An 18,062-nucleotide genomic window follows, 5' to 3' on the forward strand; every position below is an offset into this window, starting at 1 on the left:
AGATTATCCGACATTTCTCTGGGTCTGTCCTCAATGACCGATACTGCCAAGGGCTTTGGTGGCAATGCCGATAACTCGGAGTGTAGCACCAATACCAATACAAATACCGAAGAATATGCCACCTGCACTGATACTTCCAGACGTACGCCAGGTATGAGGACCAACTTAACCACAACCACTACTACGACAAGCTCATCATCAACTACACAAGTACCAGGTTTGAATACAAACAAACATTTTAAGTCAATGTCTAGTCAGATAACAGGAATAAAGCACGATTATTCCGATTTTCTATATACAACTTTTATGCAACATAGAATATCAATGGATCTTTCTATAAGAGTGTTAGAGAGAGAGAGAGAGAGTGAGCATATGTATGTATGTAAACAAACCGTAAAGTAAAAGTGAGAGAGAGAGAGAGAGAGAACATGTATGTTTAAATGGTTTATGAAATGACAAAGACCAATCATTATAAAAGAGAAAGAGAGAGCGTGCATGTTTGAATTGTTTCAATAGCAAAGAAGTTGGCAAAAACAAAAATTTGGAAAGAAAATGGAAAAGCAGACATGACTGCTGTCTGAGCGAACATAAGACTGCAGTATTTTCGGAAAATATTTAATGTATAAAAATAATGCTAGGAGAGGAAAATCTAAAAATTTTTAGAAAAATAAAAAAAAAAATATTTTATTTTACCATTTAATTAAATGTTAAATTTTATTTTATTTTTTTATATTATTTTATTTTGCATTATTTTATTTTATTTTACTTTATTTTATTTTATTTTATTTTATTTTATTTTATTTTATTTTATTTTATTTTATTTTATTTTATTTTATTTTATTTTATTTTATTTTATTTTATTTTATTTTATTTTATTTTATTTTATTTTATTTTATTTTATTTTATTTTATTTTATTTTATTTTATTTTAATTTATTTTATTTTATTTTATTTTATTTTATTTTATTTTATTTTATTTTATTTTATTTTATTTTATTTTATTTTATTTTATTTTATTTTATTTAATGTTATTTAATTTAAATTAATTTTATTTTAGTTTTTTTTTTATACCCACCACCGAAGGATGGAGGTATAGTCATTTCGCCATTCCGGTTGCAACATTGAAATATCCATTTCTAGCCATGTCCGTCCGTCAGTTTTTTGAAGTCTCGCTACAATCTTAAAAACTGGAGATATTGAGCTGAAACTCCCCACAGATTCTTTTTTTTTGTCCATAAGCAGGTCAAGTTCGATGATGGCCCATATCGGACTATATCTTGATATAGCCCCCATGTAGACCGATCCGCCGTTTTTATGTCTTGGTCCCATAAAAGCCGCATTTATTGTACGATTTCTCCGAAATTTGAGACAGTGAGTTGTGTTAGGCCCTTCGACATCTATCTGCAATTTGGACCAGAGATGGATATAGCTGCCATATAGACCGATATCTCGATTTAAGGTCTTGGGCCATAAAATCCGCTTTATTGTCTGATGTCGCCAAAATTTTGGACCGTGAGTTGTGTTAGAGCCTTCGAAATCCTTCTTCAATTTGGCCCCACATAGACCGATCCTCCGATTTAGGGTCTTAGGCCCATAAAAGCCACATTTAATATCAGATTTTGCTGAAATTTGGGACAGTGAGTTGTGCTAGGCCAGTCGACATTCTTCTTCAATTTGGCCCCGATCGGTTTAGATTTTGATATAGCTGCCATATAGAGCGATCTCTCGATTTAGGGTTTTTGGGCCCATAAAGGAGCATTTATTGTCCGATTTTGACAAAATTTGGAACAGTGAGTTGTGTTAGGCCCTTCGACATCTTTCTTCAATTTGGCTCAGATCGGTCAAGATTTGGATATAGCTGTCATATATACCGATCTATCGATTTAAGGTTTTTGGGCCCATAAAGGAGCATTTATTGTCCGATTTCACAGAAATTTTGGACTGTGAGTTGTTTTTGGCCCCTCGACATTCTTCTTCAATTTGGCCCCGATCGGTCCAGATTTGGACATAGCTGCCATGTAAACCAATCTCTCGATTTAAGATCTGGGACCCATAAAAGGCTCATTTTTTGTCCGATTTCGCCGAAATTTGGGACAGTAAGTTGTGTTTGGCCCCTCGACATATTTCTTTAATTTGACCCAGATCGGTCCAGATTTGGACATAGCTGCCATGTAAAACAATCTCTCGATTTAAGATGTAGGGCCCATAAAAGGCGCATTTTTTGTCCGATTTCGCCGAAATTTGGGACAGTAAGTTGTGTTAGGCCCTTCGACATCTTTCTGCAATTTCTTTAATTTGACCCAGATCCGTCCAGATTTGGATATAGCTGTGATATAGACAGATATCTCGATTTAATGTCTTGGGGCCATAAAACGCGCATTTGTTGTCCAATTTCTCTGAAAATTGGGACAGTGGGTTGTGTTAGTCCCTTCGATACCCTTCTCTAATTTGGTCCACATCAATTCAGATTTGGATATAGCTGCCAAAAAAAACTGACCTCTCGATTTAAGATTTTGGGCCCACAAAATGCGCATTTGTTGTCCGATTTTGCTTAAATTTGGGACCTTGTGTTGTGTAAGGTCCCAATTTGCTTCAGATCGGTAAAGATTTGGATATAGCTGCCATATAGACCGAACTCTCGATTTATATTCTTGGCCTCATAAGCCAGGGGTTTATAATCCGATTTTGCTGAAATTTGACTCAGTGACTTATGTTAGACTTTTCGATATCCCTGTCATATATGGTTCAGATCGGTCTATATTTGGATATAGCTACCAAAAAGACAAATATTTTTTTCAACAAAATTGAACAATGACTTGTACCTATTAGACGACTCAATGTCCGTGCCGAATTTGGTTGAAATCGGACCATAAATTATGCATTTTTCACCAGATTATGATGAAAGTTGGTTTACATATATATTTCCGAGGTGGTGGATATCCAAAGTTGGGCCCGGCCAAACTTAACACGATTTTATTTTATATCATTACACCTTCCACCATAGGAGGGAGCATACTTATTTCGTCATTCTGTTTGTAACTCCTCGAAATATTCGTCCAAGACCCAATAAATTATATATATTCTTGATCGTAATGACATTTTAAGTCGAACTAGCCATGTCCGTCCGACCGTCCGCCTGTCTGTCGATATCACGCTAACTTTCGAAGGAGTAAAGCTAGTCGCTTGAAATTTCGCACAAATACTTCTTATTAGTGTAGGTCAGCTAGGATTGTAAATGGACTATATCGGTCCACGCTTTGATATAGCTGCCATATAAACCGATCTGGGATCTTGACTTCTTGAGCCGCTAGAGGGCGCAATTCTTATCCGATTTACCTCAAATTTCGCATGAGGTGTTTTATTATGACGTCCAACAACTGTGCTGAGTATGGTTGAAATCGCTCCATTACCAAATATAGCTGTCATATAAACCTATCTGGGGTCTTGACTTCTTGAGTGTCTAGAGTGCGCAATTTCTATCCGATTTGGCTGAAATTTCGGATGAGGTGTTTTATTATAACTTCCTACAACTGTGTTGAGAATAGTTCAAATCGGTCCATAACCTGATATAGCTCCCATATAAACCGATCTCCCGATTTGCCTTATTGAGCCATTACAAGCCTCAATATTTTTCTGATTTGGCTACGAATTTGCACATAGTGTTCTACTATAACTTCCTACGATGTGCCAAGTACGGCCCTAATTGGTCTACAACCTGATATGGCTCTCATATAAACCGATCTCCCGATTTGATTTCTTGAGCCCTTACAATCCGCAAATTTTGTCCGATTTAGCTAAATTTGTGCATGCGGTGTTCTGTTATGACTTCCAACAAACGTGTCAAGTACGGTCTAAATCGGTTTTTAACCTGTTATAGCTTCCATATAAACCGATCTCCCGATTTGACTTCTTGATCTCTTACAAACCCAATAACTGAGCTAAGTTCGGTCCAAATCGGTCTATACCCTGATATAGCCCCATATAAACCAATCTCTCGATTTTCCTTCTTCGGTCCCTAGAAGCTTGTTTTTTGCTGGTTTGAAAGAAATTTTGTATGTAGAATAAAATTATGCCCTTAAAATTTATTTCATTTAAATCTCCAATCACCATGAATTCTGCCATGGTGGTGGGTGTCCAAGATTCGGCCCGGCCGAACTTAGCATTTTGTTTTAGCTATTTCGGGCATTTTTTCTATGAGTGAAGAGAGAGGAAGACTGTGAATGGTTCCTTGGTTTATGAAACAGTGAAAGTTTGAATGATTGAAAGCTTGATGTAAGAGTGAAACTGTGCAAGTTTGATTGTCTTATTGAAGGATCTATGAGAATCCCTAACAAAATTTTGCTAGATTTTGTGAATCTGGTTAAGTCCTACTCGTCATCTTGTGTTTTATCATAGTTTAGATCATAGTAGATGATGTTCGATGTTGTTGCTTGATGTATGATGATGCTTTGCGTATGCAAGCCACTGCTTGGAATGTATTTTTCCTTATAAACTAGATGTGACTAAGCAAAACACCGCACTGACTTTTCCAAGTTGAACTGTAATATTGTGTGTTTTTTTTCTCCTTTCTAGCTTCTACCCAAAGCTCTCAAATGGACAAGACCCATGGTGAATCTTCTTTTGAAAGTGCTTCCTCCCTTTACTCCTCCAAAGGAGAAATGCTATCCGAAGAGCATGTGCAACCCGAGGAGTATCTGCGTGAAACCAAGGCCCGCATGGATCTCAATCTGAATTTGAATACCCCCCAAAGTGAAGTTCCTAAAAAATCGCCCTCCCACTCGGTGAGTAGCACCTCATCGGGCAGCTACAATGTGGGAGATGAGGCTGGCGAAAAGACACCCGAAAACACTGATAAAATTAAACAGGAAATCACCTCGCCCACTCCTTCTAGAGCTCCAGAGCAAATGCGCAAAAAAATCGAATCCATATCAGATGATGAACGCAGTGATGTTCGTTACTCCTCCTCGGGTTATTATGAGAGTCCCCATGATGATGATTATCAAAAGCTTAAATCGCGACGCCATCGCCAAGAAGAGGAGCGCAAACGGCGAAAAACTTCCATGAAGATAGACATAGAGAAAGAGAATATGCGAGCCCTGACCAGTCCCATAAAACGAGATATGCTTAAGAAATCCCCGGAAAGGCAAAAAGCCGCCTCAGCCTTGGCCGAGTCCACCAGCCCGGTAAAACTGAAACGTTTCCGTCCGAAAATACGTAGACAGTTAAGACGTTCCTCACGCGACGAAAGCACTAACAGGGCTCGTAAGGCCTCAAATGCCTCCGCTATACTATCCCCACAACAGGGTTTGGCTGCGGAGAAACTCCTAGACAACAGCATCATGTCTCTCAAGACAACTAACATGGCCTCAACACCCAGTCATTTGACATGCCATGAACCAGAAATACCAGTGACCACAGTTGTAACGACACGCACTGCCAAAGATATAACCACCACTTTGACGGCCAAGCCTCCTTTGTCGTTGTCACCTGCCTATGTGAAATCAGCTTCGGAGACTTGTCAATTGAAAGCCAAATCCATAGAATCCTTAAATCGTTCCGTATCGCCTGGTTCCGATTCTGTGTTCTACAGTGAGGCAGATGGCAATCAAGGCGATCAGCATAGTGGCCATTGTTCGCACTGTGGCAAAGAAGTCGAAGAGCAGAGCGTTGTTTGCGGCGATTCGGTGGAATCATTACCTTACATAGACAACGAACCGGATATAGTTAAGCCACCGTCCGATTTTGCCGATTCGCCAGTAACAAATAAAACGCCACAGCGTTTATACAAGAAAATGGATAAACGTTTTAGATCGGAGGAGAGATATCATCTGGAGCGTGGACGTCACTACAAGACCAGGAAAGATAATATAAGGGCTAAGGTAAGGAAGTCGGAGAACAAGAACAAGAAGAAAGGACAAATTTGGAAAAGATTAAAAATTTTAAGACCAAAAAAAAAACAAAGCGCAAACAGTTTAAAAAATATTGGGTTGCCCAAAAAGTAATTGCGGATTTTTTAAAAGAAAGTAAATGCATTTTTAATAAAACTTAGAATGAACTTTAATCAAATATACTTTTTTTACACTTTTTTTCTAAAGCAAGCTAAAAGTTACAGCTGATAACTGACAGAAGAAAGAATGCAATTACAGAGTCACAAGCTGTGAAAAATTTGTCAACGCCGACTATATGAAAAATCCGCAATTACTTTTTGGACAAACCAATATTTTGTGGGTCTTCCCCATAAATGACTTACGATTTTCTTTATTTACCAAATTTACCCTTTTTTATTAATCCCCAGAGCGAAGAAAGAAACCAGGATTGCACCAAGAAAACTACACCCATTCTAAGGCCAGCTGGTTCCAGTCCCTGCATAATGCCAGAAATTACCAGTGAACCCAAGCAACAGACCATCTACATAGGCCATTATGATTGTGCAAGATATGCTAGACTCACGGACTCTGATATATGGGCTCAATTGGATCATCAAAGTTTGGGTAGGACAAAGATAAAAAAAATTTAAAAAAATTTCACTCATTGTTCCTTCCTACAGAACGCAGTCGTGGTCGCCGCTCATCTACCGATTCTGAAAAAAGCTTCTATACCAAATATCAAGTTATACTTCATCGCCTGGTGCAGAGACGTTGTACTTTGGAGATGTATCGTAGACAAAAGAATGATATGTTTGGTAAGCTATACCCCTTCCCTCCACCTTTTTTAACCTAACTTTCGCCCTTGTCAAAGCCATGCCTTTTTCTGTAGTTCATTGATATTCATTGACCGCTGCCACTCAGTGAATCGTTGACAACCACTGCGAGTGGGGCATATCCAAATGTTTGTGAGTACCAAAAGTATCTTCCAAAGAACAGTCTCGTGCCTTTGACTCATGACGTTGATTTTGTGTGCGTCTAACACACCAAGTGTTTGATGGCAACAGCAGTGCTGTTTGATGATGCGAGAAATAGTTTAAAATTCTATATTTGGAACATTAGCCCAATACAAAATACTGACCGTACGTACTTCAACATGTAGGAAATCAAACAACGAGTAAAGCACAATGGGATGAGGTTTACCAAAAACAAGTAAAAAGTGTGCTAAGTTCAGCCGGCCCGAATCTTATATACCTCCACCTCCACCATGGATCGCCTTTTTCGAGTTCTATGCGCGATATCACTTTTTAGGCAAACAAAGAATATTGAATAAGAACTGTTATGCTATTGGAGCTATATCGAGTTATAGTCCGATTCGGATCATAAATGAATACTAAACATTGTAAAAGTCATTGTGTAATATTTCAGTTCATTCGGATAAGAATTGCGCCTTGTGGGGGCTCAAGAAGCAAAATCGGGAGATCGCTTTATATGGGAGCTGTATCAAGCTATTGATCGATTCAGACCATATTAGACACGTATGTTGAAGGTCATGAGAGAAGTCGTTGTACAAAATTTCTGCCAAATCAGATGAGAATTGCGCCCTCTAGAGGCTCAAGAAGTCAAGATCCCAGATCGGTTTATATGGCAGCTATATCAGGTTATGTACCGATTTGCACCATACTTAACACAGTTATTGGAGGTCAGAACAAACCACCTCATGTAAAATTTCAGCCAAATCGGATGAGAATTTCTCGCTCTATTGGCTCAAGAAGTCAAAATCCAAGATAGGTGACAAAAGATATGTACGAAATGGTACAAAAATAGTACCCACTCAGAAAAGTTTCGAAAACACCGTTTCAATCGAATTTTTATGGCGTTCATAAGATCAGAAATAGTAATCCGCCAAATTATTTTTATAAGGCATTTCAAAAACTTCCCATTTTGATTAAAAAAAAAAAACTACGAAATTATGCCAAAATAGTACCTACCTGAAAAAGTATTCAATTGCGTACAATTGGTACTAAAACTAGTACTCCCTAAGAAATACTTGAAAAGACATTTCAGAAACAACCGTCGGTGGTTACATAAGATGTAAGAAATGGTACCAAAATAGTAGCCACTCTGAAAAATTGCAAAAATACCGATTCAGTCGAATTTTTAAGGCGTGCATAAGGTCAAAAATAGTAAACCGCCAAATTTTTTTTTAAGGCACAAAAAACGTACGAAAATTTATCAAAATAGTACCTACCTGAAAAAGTACTCAATTGCGTACTATTGGTACTAAAACTAGTACTCCGTAAGAAATACTTGAAAAGACATTTCAGAAACAACTGTCGGTGGTTACATAAGATGTAAGAAATGGTACCAAAATAGTACCCACTCAGAAAAATTGTTAAAATACCGTTTCCGTCGTCTCTGTTAGGCGTTCATAAATTCAGAAATAGTACTCAGCAGATATATCTGAAAGGCCGTGTAAAAAATATCCGTCGTTGGTGACAAAAGATAGGTACGAAATGGTACAAAAATAATACCCACTCAGAAAAATTGCAAAAATACCGTTTCAATCGATTTTTTATGGCGTTCATAAGATCAGAAATAGTAATCCGCCAAATTATTTTTATAAGGCATTTCAAAAACTTTCGGGTTTGATTGCAAAAAACGTACGATAATATACCAAAATGGTACTACCAGAAAAAGTACTCAATTGCGTACCATTGGTACCAAAACTAGTACTCCGTAAGAAATACTTGAAAAGACATTTCAGAAACAATCGTCGATAGTTACATAAGATGTACGGAATGGCACCAAAATAGTGCCCCTCAGAAAAATTTCGAAAATGCCGTTTCGGTCGTCTATTTGATACGGCATTTCAAAATCAATCATCGGTTTTGATTACATGAAACTTACGAAATTGTACCAAAATTGTACCGGTTGGAAAAATTATCTAATTTCCTATCACTGGTACAAAAAATAGTACTCTGAAGAAATACTTATAAGACAATTCAGAATGTCTGGTTATATAAGATGTACGAAATGGTACCAAAATAGTGCCCCTCAGAAAAATTGCAAAAATATCGTTTCGGTCGAATTTTTATGGCGTTCATAAGTTCAGAAATAGTCATCCGCCAAATTATTTTTTAAGGCATTTCAGAAACACCCGTCGGGTTTGACAAAATTACACCAAAATAGTACCCACCAGAATTAATAATCAGTTTTGTACCAATGGTACCAAAAATTGTACTCCGGAAGAAATACTTAAAAATACATTTCAGAAACAATCGTCAATAGTTACATAAAATGTATGGAATGGTACCAAAATAGTGCCTCTCAAAAAAATTTCGAAAATGCCGTTTCGGTCGTCTATTTGATAAGGCATTTCAAAATCATTCATCAGTTTTGATTACATGAAACTATCACTGGTACAAAAAATAGTAGTCTGCAGAAATACTTATAGGACATTTCAGAATGTCTGGTTATATAAGATGTACGGAATGGTACCAAATTAGTGCCCCTCAGAAAAATTGCAAAAATATCGTTTCGGTCGAATTTTTATGGCGTTCATAAGTTCAGAAATAGTAATCCGCCAAATTATTTTTTAATGCATTTCAGAAACATCCGTCGGGTTTGACGAAATTATACCAAAATAGTACCCACCAGAAATAATTATCAGTTTTGTACCAATGGTACCAAAAATAATACTCCGTAAGAAATACTTGAAAGGGCATTTCAGGAACATCCGTCGGTGGTTACATAAGACGTACGAAATGGTACCAAAATAATGCCCCTAAAAAAATTTCGGAAGTGCTAAAACAGCATGTTCGTCTATTTGATAAGGCATTTCAAAACCATTCATCGGTTTTGGTTACATGAAACATACGAAATTGCACCAAAATAGTACCTGTCTGAAAAAATACTCAATTTCGTACCACTGGTACCAAAAATAGTACTCCTTTGGAAATACTTGAAAGACATTTCAAAAACATCCGTTGGTGGTTACGTAAGATGTACGAAATGGTACCAAAATAGTGCCTCTTAGAAAAATTTCGATAATACTGTTTCAGCTGTCTCTTTATGGCGTTGATAGATAAAAATTTTTATACCCTCCACCATAGAATGAGGGTATACTAATTTCCTCATTCTGTTTATAGCTCCTCGAAATATTCGTCTAAGACCCCACAAAGTATATATTCTTGATCTTCATGGCATTTTAAGTCGAAATGTCCGTCCGTCTGTCTGTCGAAAGCACTCTAACTTTAGAAGTAGTCAAGCTAGCCACTTGAAATTTTGCACTAATACTTCTTATTAGTGTAGGTCGGTTGGGATTGTAAATGGGCTATATCGGTCTATGTTTTGATATAGCTGTCATATAAACCGATCTCAGATCTTGACTATATGGCACAATTTTTATCCGATTTAGCTGGAATTTTGCATGAGGTGTTTTGGTATGACTTCCAACAACTGTACTATGTATGGTTGAAATCGGTCCATAATCTGATACAACAGTCATACAAATTGATATAACAGTCACATAAACCGATCTTGGGTTTTGACTTCTTGAGCCTCTAGAGGGCCCAATTCTTATCCAATTGGAAGGAAATTTTGCAAGCAGTGTTTTAGTATTACTTTCAACAACTGCGCTAAGTATGGTTCAAATCGGTCTATGATTTGATATAGCTGCCATATAAACCGATCTTGGGTCTTGACTTCTTGAGCCTCTAAAGTGCGCGATTCTTAGCCGATTGGAATGAAATTTTGCACGACGTGTTTCGTTATGACATCAAACAACTGTGCCAAGTATGGTTTCAATCGGTCCATAACCTGATATAGCTGTCATTTAAACCGATCTTGGGTCTTGACTTCTTGAGCCTCTAGAGGGCGCAATTCTCATTCGATTTGACTGAAATTTTGCAAGTAGTGTTTTGGTATTACTTTCAATAACTGCGCTAAATATGGTTCAAATCGGTTTATGTTTTGATATAGCTGCCATATAAACCGATCTTGGGTCTTGACTTCTTGAGCCCTTAGAGGGAGCAATTCTCGTCCGATTTGACTCAAATTTTGCATGAGGTGTTTTGTTATGACTTCCAACAACTGTGCTAAGTACGGCGCAAATCGGTCTATGTTTGGATATAGCTGCCATATAAACCGACCTGGGATCTTAACTTCTTGAGCCTCTAGAGGGCGCAATTCTCATCCGATTTGGAAGAAATTTTGTACAATGGCTTCTCTCATGGCCTTCAACATACGTGTGCAATATGGTCAGAATCGATCTAAAGCTTGATTCAGCTTCCTTATAAACCGATCTCCCGATCTCAAGACCCAAGATCGGTTTATATGGCAACTATATCAGGTTATGGAACGATTGGGACCATATTTTGCACAGTTGTTGAAAGTGATATCAAAACACTATGTACAAAATTTAAGTCAAATCGGAGAATTGCGCCCTCCAGAGGCTCAAGAAGTCAAGACCCAAGATCGGTTTATATGGCAGCTATATCAGGTTATGAACCGATTAGGACCATACTTTGCACAGTTGTCGAAAGTGATATCAAAACAGTATGTGCAAAATTTCATTCCAATCGGATGAGAATTGCGCACTCTAGAGGCTCAAGAAGTCAAGACCCAAGATCGGTTTATATGGGAGCTATATCAGGTTATGGACCAATTAGGACCATAGTTGCCACAGTTATTGGATATCATAACAAAATACTACGTGCAAAATTTTATTCCAATCGGATAAGAATTGTGCTCTCTAGAGGCTCAAGAAGTCAAGACCCAAGATCGGTTCATATAGCAGCTATATCAAAACATGGACCGAAATGGCCCATTTACAATACCAACCGACCTACACTTATAAGAAGTATTTGTGCAAAATTTCAGGCGGCTAGCTTTACTCCTTCGAAAGCTAGCGTGCTTTCGACAGACAGACGGACGGACGGACAGACGGACGGACATGACTAGATCGACATAATATGTCGCGACGATCAAGAATATATATACGTTATGGGGTCTCAGACGAATATTTCGAGTAGTTACCAACAGAATGACGAAATTAGTATACCCCCCATCCTATGGTGGAGGGTATAAAAATAAAAATGTTTGCGTTTCTTGGAGTTATGTGCCGTTAAAACTTCCAGAACCCCTGTCAAGTGCAAATTTGCCCTTGAAACAGGGGCAAACTTCTCACATATCAATGAGTGTTGTCCGATTCAAGTTTAAGACAAATGGTATTCTTTTTATAAACGAGTCCGGACGGCATGTTGCAGTACGGCACCTCTTTGGGGAGGAGTTTTTACATAGCAAAGTACCTCACAAATGTCTCTAATATTAGGGGGTGATTACCAATGATGAATAAATTTTTTTTTAATGTTAATGTATCATAGGCGGACCTTCTACCCTCTGCGCTATGGTGGCCTCCACCCCTGCCAAGTATGGACCGAAAATTCAAAAATTACACTGGTAGCCCTCTGTTGTATGATTTCCTTCTACCCTCTGCGCTATGGTGGCCTCCACCCCTACCAAGTATGGATCGAAAATTCCAAAATTACACTGGTAGCCCCCGGTTGTATGATTTCATATAAAATAAAATAATCAGCAGTCTTGAAGCTATAGTGGAGTGATGATAAGATTCAGTTGGGCTGCATTTCTTTCATGCCCCATTGTGCGGCGAGTGCCGCAAAGTACCATTGACCGCCAAAGAGAAAGAGCATGTTTACTCAATGCGAACAAAAAACTTTGAAAATATAGACGTAATTTTAGTCTTTTTGGGCGGCTTCGTCCGTCCCATGCTCTCAGGCGTTCTGTTTGTTTTTCTGATATTCTTGGCCGGCGATAATGCGTTCGCCATAAAAAAAAGAGAACCGGCACTGTGAGCAAAATTTGTTCAAGCATTAGGTTTTTTTTTCAAATTTTAGTCATCGCCCAACTTACTCATGGGACACACAGGGCGCAAGCATAGGTGTCACTTTTCTATTTCGTAGTCTACGGATTGGCTAGCGGCATACACCTGAATAAAAAAACGCATGTTTGCTAAAATCCATATATAAAAATTGGATCAAATCGGATTAGGGAAAAGTGAAACGGAAAGTGTTTTAAATCTAAAATAAAAGAAAGTGCATGAGCAGAACCATAAACATTGCAGAAAATAAAAATAAAATTAAATAAAAAAAAAACTAAAGAAACATAGAAAACAATGTTGGGTGCGTAATTGTTGCCGAAAAAAAATTAAAATAACAACAATACCAAACAAATACTAAACGAAAAATCTTGACCTACGTTTTTCTAGAATTGATAACATCAAATTCGGCACAAGATTCGCTAAGGCGGCGTCTAGAGGAGATATTAAAGCTGATGCTTATGGTATGGGCCAGGGAGGGTCAGGTGTTGTCAAAGCTTACACAAGGCGAATATGGTATATAGAAAAGATTATAAGACCCATTTATTCCCTTCCTTGATTACCAGAAAATTTCCATTAAAAAAAAAATCCCTTCATTTTTTTCTCCTACAGGTGTGGATAAAACAGTGGTGGTTAAAAGTGATTCTGGAGAATTTGGTTTTCGCATACATGGCTCCAAGCCGGTGGTGGTGGCCGCCATTGAACCTGATACACCAGCCGAAAGTTCCGGCCTAGAAGTGGGTGACATTATCATTTCGGTGAATGGTGTAAAAGTGTTGGACAAACATCATACCGAAGTGGTGAAAATAGCCCATGATGGTTGTGAGAAACTGGAGCTAGAGGTGGCCCGCACCTTGGGTGTGCTAATGAATGAACAGCAAGAGCCTCCCATACAGGTGGTCTACAGCGGCTATCTATGGCGTCAAAGTGGCCAGGCCAAAGGTTCCCCCAATACCAAGAAATGGGTGCAACGCTGGTTTGTGTTACGTTCCGATAATTGTTTATACTATTACAAGACTGAAGAGGTAAAAACTCAAAGTTTTACAAGAAAACACAGGCAACCTTCATAACATTCTATGTGCATAATTTTTAAATTTTATTCAAGGATACTCAACCAGTGGGTGCCATGATCATGGCCAAACACACTGTAGAGCCATGCCCTGCCAAGGTGGGTAGACCTCATGCATTTAAAGTTGACTCGGGCGAGGGTATACCCTTGTATGTAGCCGGCGACAATGAAGAGGTAACCAACAGATGGGTAAATATTCTAAAGAAGGCGGTAGCCCAAGAGAACTCATGGCTGGACAAAAGGTAATTTGCATACAACCCCAATGCCCAGCACCAAGTTTTTTGCTAATCCTTTACAAATTCCCCCTTAGTGCCCGCAATCTCTATAAACAGCCCAGCAATATCTTAAGACCCGATTGTTTTGGTTATCTCATGAAACTGGGCTCCAAATGGTGTGGCTGGTCCAAGCGTTATTGTGTGCTCAAAGATGCCTGTTTGTATTTCTTTCATGATGGCATTTCAAAATCTGCTTTGGGTAAGTTTTTTGTCTATAGTAGGCTTAGTGAAATGAATTTTTTCAATGTCAAATGGTTGCAGGTATGGTCTGTCTCCATGGCTACAAGGTATCGTCCATGTCAGCTGCTGCTTCGGGCAAAAAGAATTCCTTTGAAATTATACCACCTGAACCGAAATTGCGGCATTACTATTTTTACACTGAATCCGAAATGGAAAAAAAGAGGTGAGTTTTAAAACAACAACAAAATATTCAAGAAATAGTGAAACTTTGATATTTTGAACATAACTAGCGGTCCCGGTGAGCTGCATCCTAAAATGGCTTTTGGAAAATATTTTTATACCCTACACCATAGGATGGGGGTATACTAATTTCGTCATTCTGTTTGTAACACCTCGAAATATGCGTTTAAGAGCCCATCTAGCCATGTCCGTCCGTCCGCCTGTCTGCCGAAAGCACGCTAACTTTTGAAGCTATTCGCTTGAAATTTTGCACATATACTTCTTATTAGTGTAGGTCGGTTGGGATTGTATGGGTTGCCCAAAAAGTAATTGCGGTTTTTTTAAAAGAAAGTAAATGCATTTTTAATAAAACTTAGAATGAACTTTAATCAAATATACTTTTTTACACTTTTTTCTAAAGCAAGCTAAAAGTAACAGCTGATAACTGACAGAAGAAAGAATGCAATTACAGAGTCACAAGCTGTGAAAAAATTTGTCAACGCCGACTATATGAAAAATCCGCAATTACTTTTTGGGCAACCAATAAATGGGCCAAATCGGTCCATGTTTTGATACAGATGCCGTTTAAACCGATCTTGGGTCTTGACTTCTTGAACCTCTAGAGGGCGCAATTCCTATCCGATTTGACTGAAATTTGGCATATAGTGTTTTGATATCACTTTCAACTACTGTGCTAAGTACGGTTCAAATCGGTCTATAAACTGATATAGCTGCCATATAAACCGATCTTGGGTCTTGACGTCTTGAGCCTCTAGAGAGCGCAATTCTTATCCAATTTGAATGAAATTTTGCAAGAAGTATTTTGTTATGATATCGATATGCTAAGTACGGCGCTAATCGGTTCATAACCTGATATAGCTGCCATGTAAACAAATCTGGGGACTTGACTTCTTGAGCCTCTAGAGGGCGCAATTCCTATCCGATTTGGCTGAAATTTAGCATGACGTATTATATACTTACTTTCAACAACTGTGTCAAATAAGGTTCAAATCGGTTCATAACCTGATATAGCTGCCATATAAACCGATCTGGGATCTTGACTTCTTGAGCCTCTAGAGGTCGCAATTATTATCCGATTTGCCTGAAATTTTGTACGACGGATCCTCTCATGACCATCAACATACGTGTTTAATATGGTCTGAATTGGTCTATAGCCCGATACAGCTCCCATATAGAGCGATCTCTCTATTTTACCTCTGAGCCCCCAAAGGGCGCAATTCTTATTCGAATTGGCTGACATTTTACACAGGTATCCAACATATAATTGTGGTCCAAACCGGACCATATCTTGATATCGCTCTAATAGCAGAGGAAATCTTTTCTTATATCCTGTTTTGCCTAAGAAGAGATGCCGGGAAAGAACTCGATCCATGGTGGAGGGTATATAAGATTCGGCCCAGCCGAACTTAGCACGCTTTTACTTGTTAAAGCTCCGCAGGTCCTTCCTGTGACTATCCCAATTTAAGGGCAAGATCTTTTATTGCCGTCCTATTCTATCCTCGTTCGGATTCTTACCCTTTAGAAGTAATATAACATCGTCTGCGTAGCAGACGGGTTCAAATCCCTCCTCAGTCAGCATCCTTAATAGGTTATACATGGTGAGTTACTAGCTGCTAAAATATAACGAGTTATCAACAGGAATACCATCTGTGTTGCTGGTAGTACAAATGTCATTACATACAACATTCGATGAAGTTCAAGAATAAGCACTTATTTGTAATAGAAAAAAAATCATAATTATAACCTTGGTATTGATAAAAATGTCGTTAAGCTCAATAATATGGAACCTCCATTTTATTGGCGAGTCCGAATGGCTTACCGCAAAGCGACACCACTCCCGGGATAGCTATGATCGCTACACAAGCTAAAACAGGTCCGTCAGTGTCAGTGTTCATTGCTGTCACGAGAAGCTTGGCTGCGAGCTACAGGGCGCGTCCACAGGTTGCGGATAGTGGAATACTCCATAGAGAGTAGCTGCAAAGGCAGTCGCGGACAATCAGCGGTATCGGGCGGAGAGTCTCAGTGACACCGGCTCTTGCACAAATACTGAGTGCCTATGATGTTCGTCTTGCCGATGATTTGTCTTCTTCAAAGAAACTGAGCATTGAGAACGTAGTGGTGCAGAAAGGCGAAAACATGTTTGAGTTTAAGTAGTTATTTTTTAGTAACGTTCAATTAAGATAATATGTCATTATTTTTTGACAACTTGTATACTTAGACATAAGTACTTATTTTCGAACTATTGGTATGCTTATGCGGAAGTGCTTTCCTCCTAGGACATCGCCATGTAAAAGTAATTAGAAGCGATGCCTAAAAATAAGTTGTTATTAGTTTTTGAATGAGCTTACCTTTCTGGTTATTTGGTAATGAGAGTTTTTGCTGCAATGGTTTTGAGTATAGTAGGACATAAGGCTTATAGGCCTGTAGGCCTTTGGGGTCTCATAGCTTTCCTAGCCGGGCTTGGATATAAACACCTTATTTGCCTCCTGCCATGCTTTCGGAGTATATGCAAATTTTGCTAACTTTCTTTTCTTTCTCAACTTTCTTTCAGATGGATATCAGCTCTTGAGTATTCGATAGACCGTTGGATAAAATCTGGGTAACTAAGGTTGAAAACCATCACCAAAACCACAAAAAGAAAACGACGTAGTTTTAGTTATTTCATGGAATAGATCATCCTCACTACCTTAGATTTACATCATAAAGTCACCTTACATTGGAACACACATACATATTAGGTGTATATATATATAAAAGAAATTGAAAATCCTATTATGGCACATACAGCACTTTTTATGGCAAATCCAAAGAGACAATGATGCCTTACATGGTATTGATTATCAGTGCAATGGTTTTTCCTATCTCTCTCATTCGGCCATTTTCCTCGGACCCTTGGACTAGAAGAGACACAAGGTTCTATATTAGGGACAACAACCTTAGAATATTTTATGTGTACACCCAACAAATCTCCGAAGTTCTATCTGTAATAATATGCAGGCATAATGAAATCAATAGATATGGTTAAAAATATTTGCCTAACGCTTGGCAGAGTATATTAGATTGGGTCAAATTTCGGTTGTAAGAGGTGTGGGTAACAATTTCATAACAAATTAAGTTTAAAAAATGCTATAAAGAAAAATTGGCTTTTATGTTAAATGTTTGCTATTTAATTTTTTGGATATTTGTCTACCTAGTTTGCTGGGTTATCGCAAAGTATCGAAGAACTTTGTTCTATGTTTTAAGACAAAACTAAATGGGTCATCGCATTAGTCATTTTCTACCGGTGAAGTTTTTATGATGACCACTGTGCGATTAAATTGATTGCTGTTTCGAATTTCTTTCCTTTTATAGAATTTTTATAATTTGTATACCCTCCACCATAGCATGGAAATATGCATCTGATACCCCATGAAGTATATATATTCTTGATCGTCATGTCATTTTAAGTCGATCTAGCCATGTCCGTCCGTATGTCAGTCCGTCCGTATATCTGTCGTTAACGCGCTAATTTTTTAAGGAGTAAAGCTAGCCGCTTGA

General features: G+C 38.2%; 1 protein-coding gene across 1 annotated transcript in view; it reads left to right on the top strand.

Moving 5' to 3' along the window:
• The window catches only part of LOC106087834 (uncharacterized), a 41,233-nt gene extending 23,669 nt beyond the window's left edge, over positions 1-17,564 (top strand). The window contains exons 6-15 of the mRNA XM_013253010.2: positions 3-151; positions 4,572-5,878; positions 6,295-6,490; positions 6,547-6,681; positions 13,152-13,277; positions 13,374-13,786; positions 13,867-14,072; positions 14,141-14,304; positions 14,367-14,508; positions 17,077-17,564. Coding sequence (XP_013108464.2) covers positions 3-151; positions 4,572-5,878; positions 6,295-6,490; positions 6,547-6,681; positions 13,152-13,277; positions 13,374-13,786; positions 13,867-14,072; positions 14,141-14,304; positions 14,367-14,508; positions 17,077-17,128 — 2,890 coding nt within the window. The 3' untranslated portion in view covers positions 17,129-17,564. The remainder of the gene's footprint in view (positions 1-2; positions 152-4,571; positions 5,879-6,294; positions 6,491-6,546; positions 6,682-13,151; positions 13,278-13,373; positions 13,787-13,866; positions 14,073-14,140; positions 14,305-14,366; positions 14,509-17,076) is intronic.
• The last annotated feature ends 498 nt before the right edge of the window (positions 17,565-18,062 follow it).

This window comes from Stomoxys calcitrans, chromosome 3 (genome assembly GCF_963082655.1).
Source record: "Stomoxys calcitrans chromosome 3, idStoCalc2.1, whole genome shotgun sequence".
Lineage (NCBI taxonomy): Eukaryota > Metazoa > Arthropoda > Insecta > Diptera > Muscidae > Stomoxys > Stomoxys calcitrans.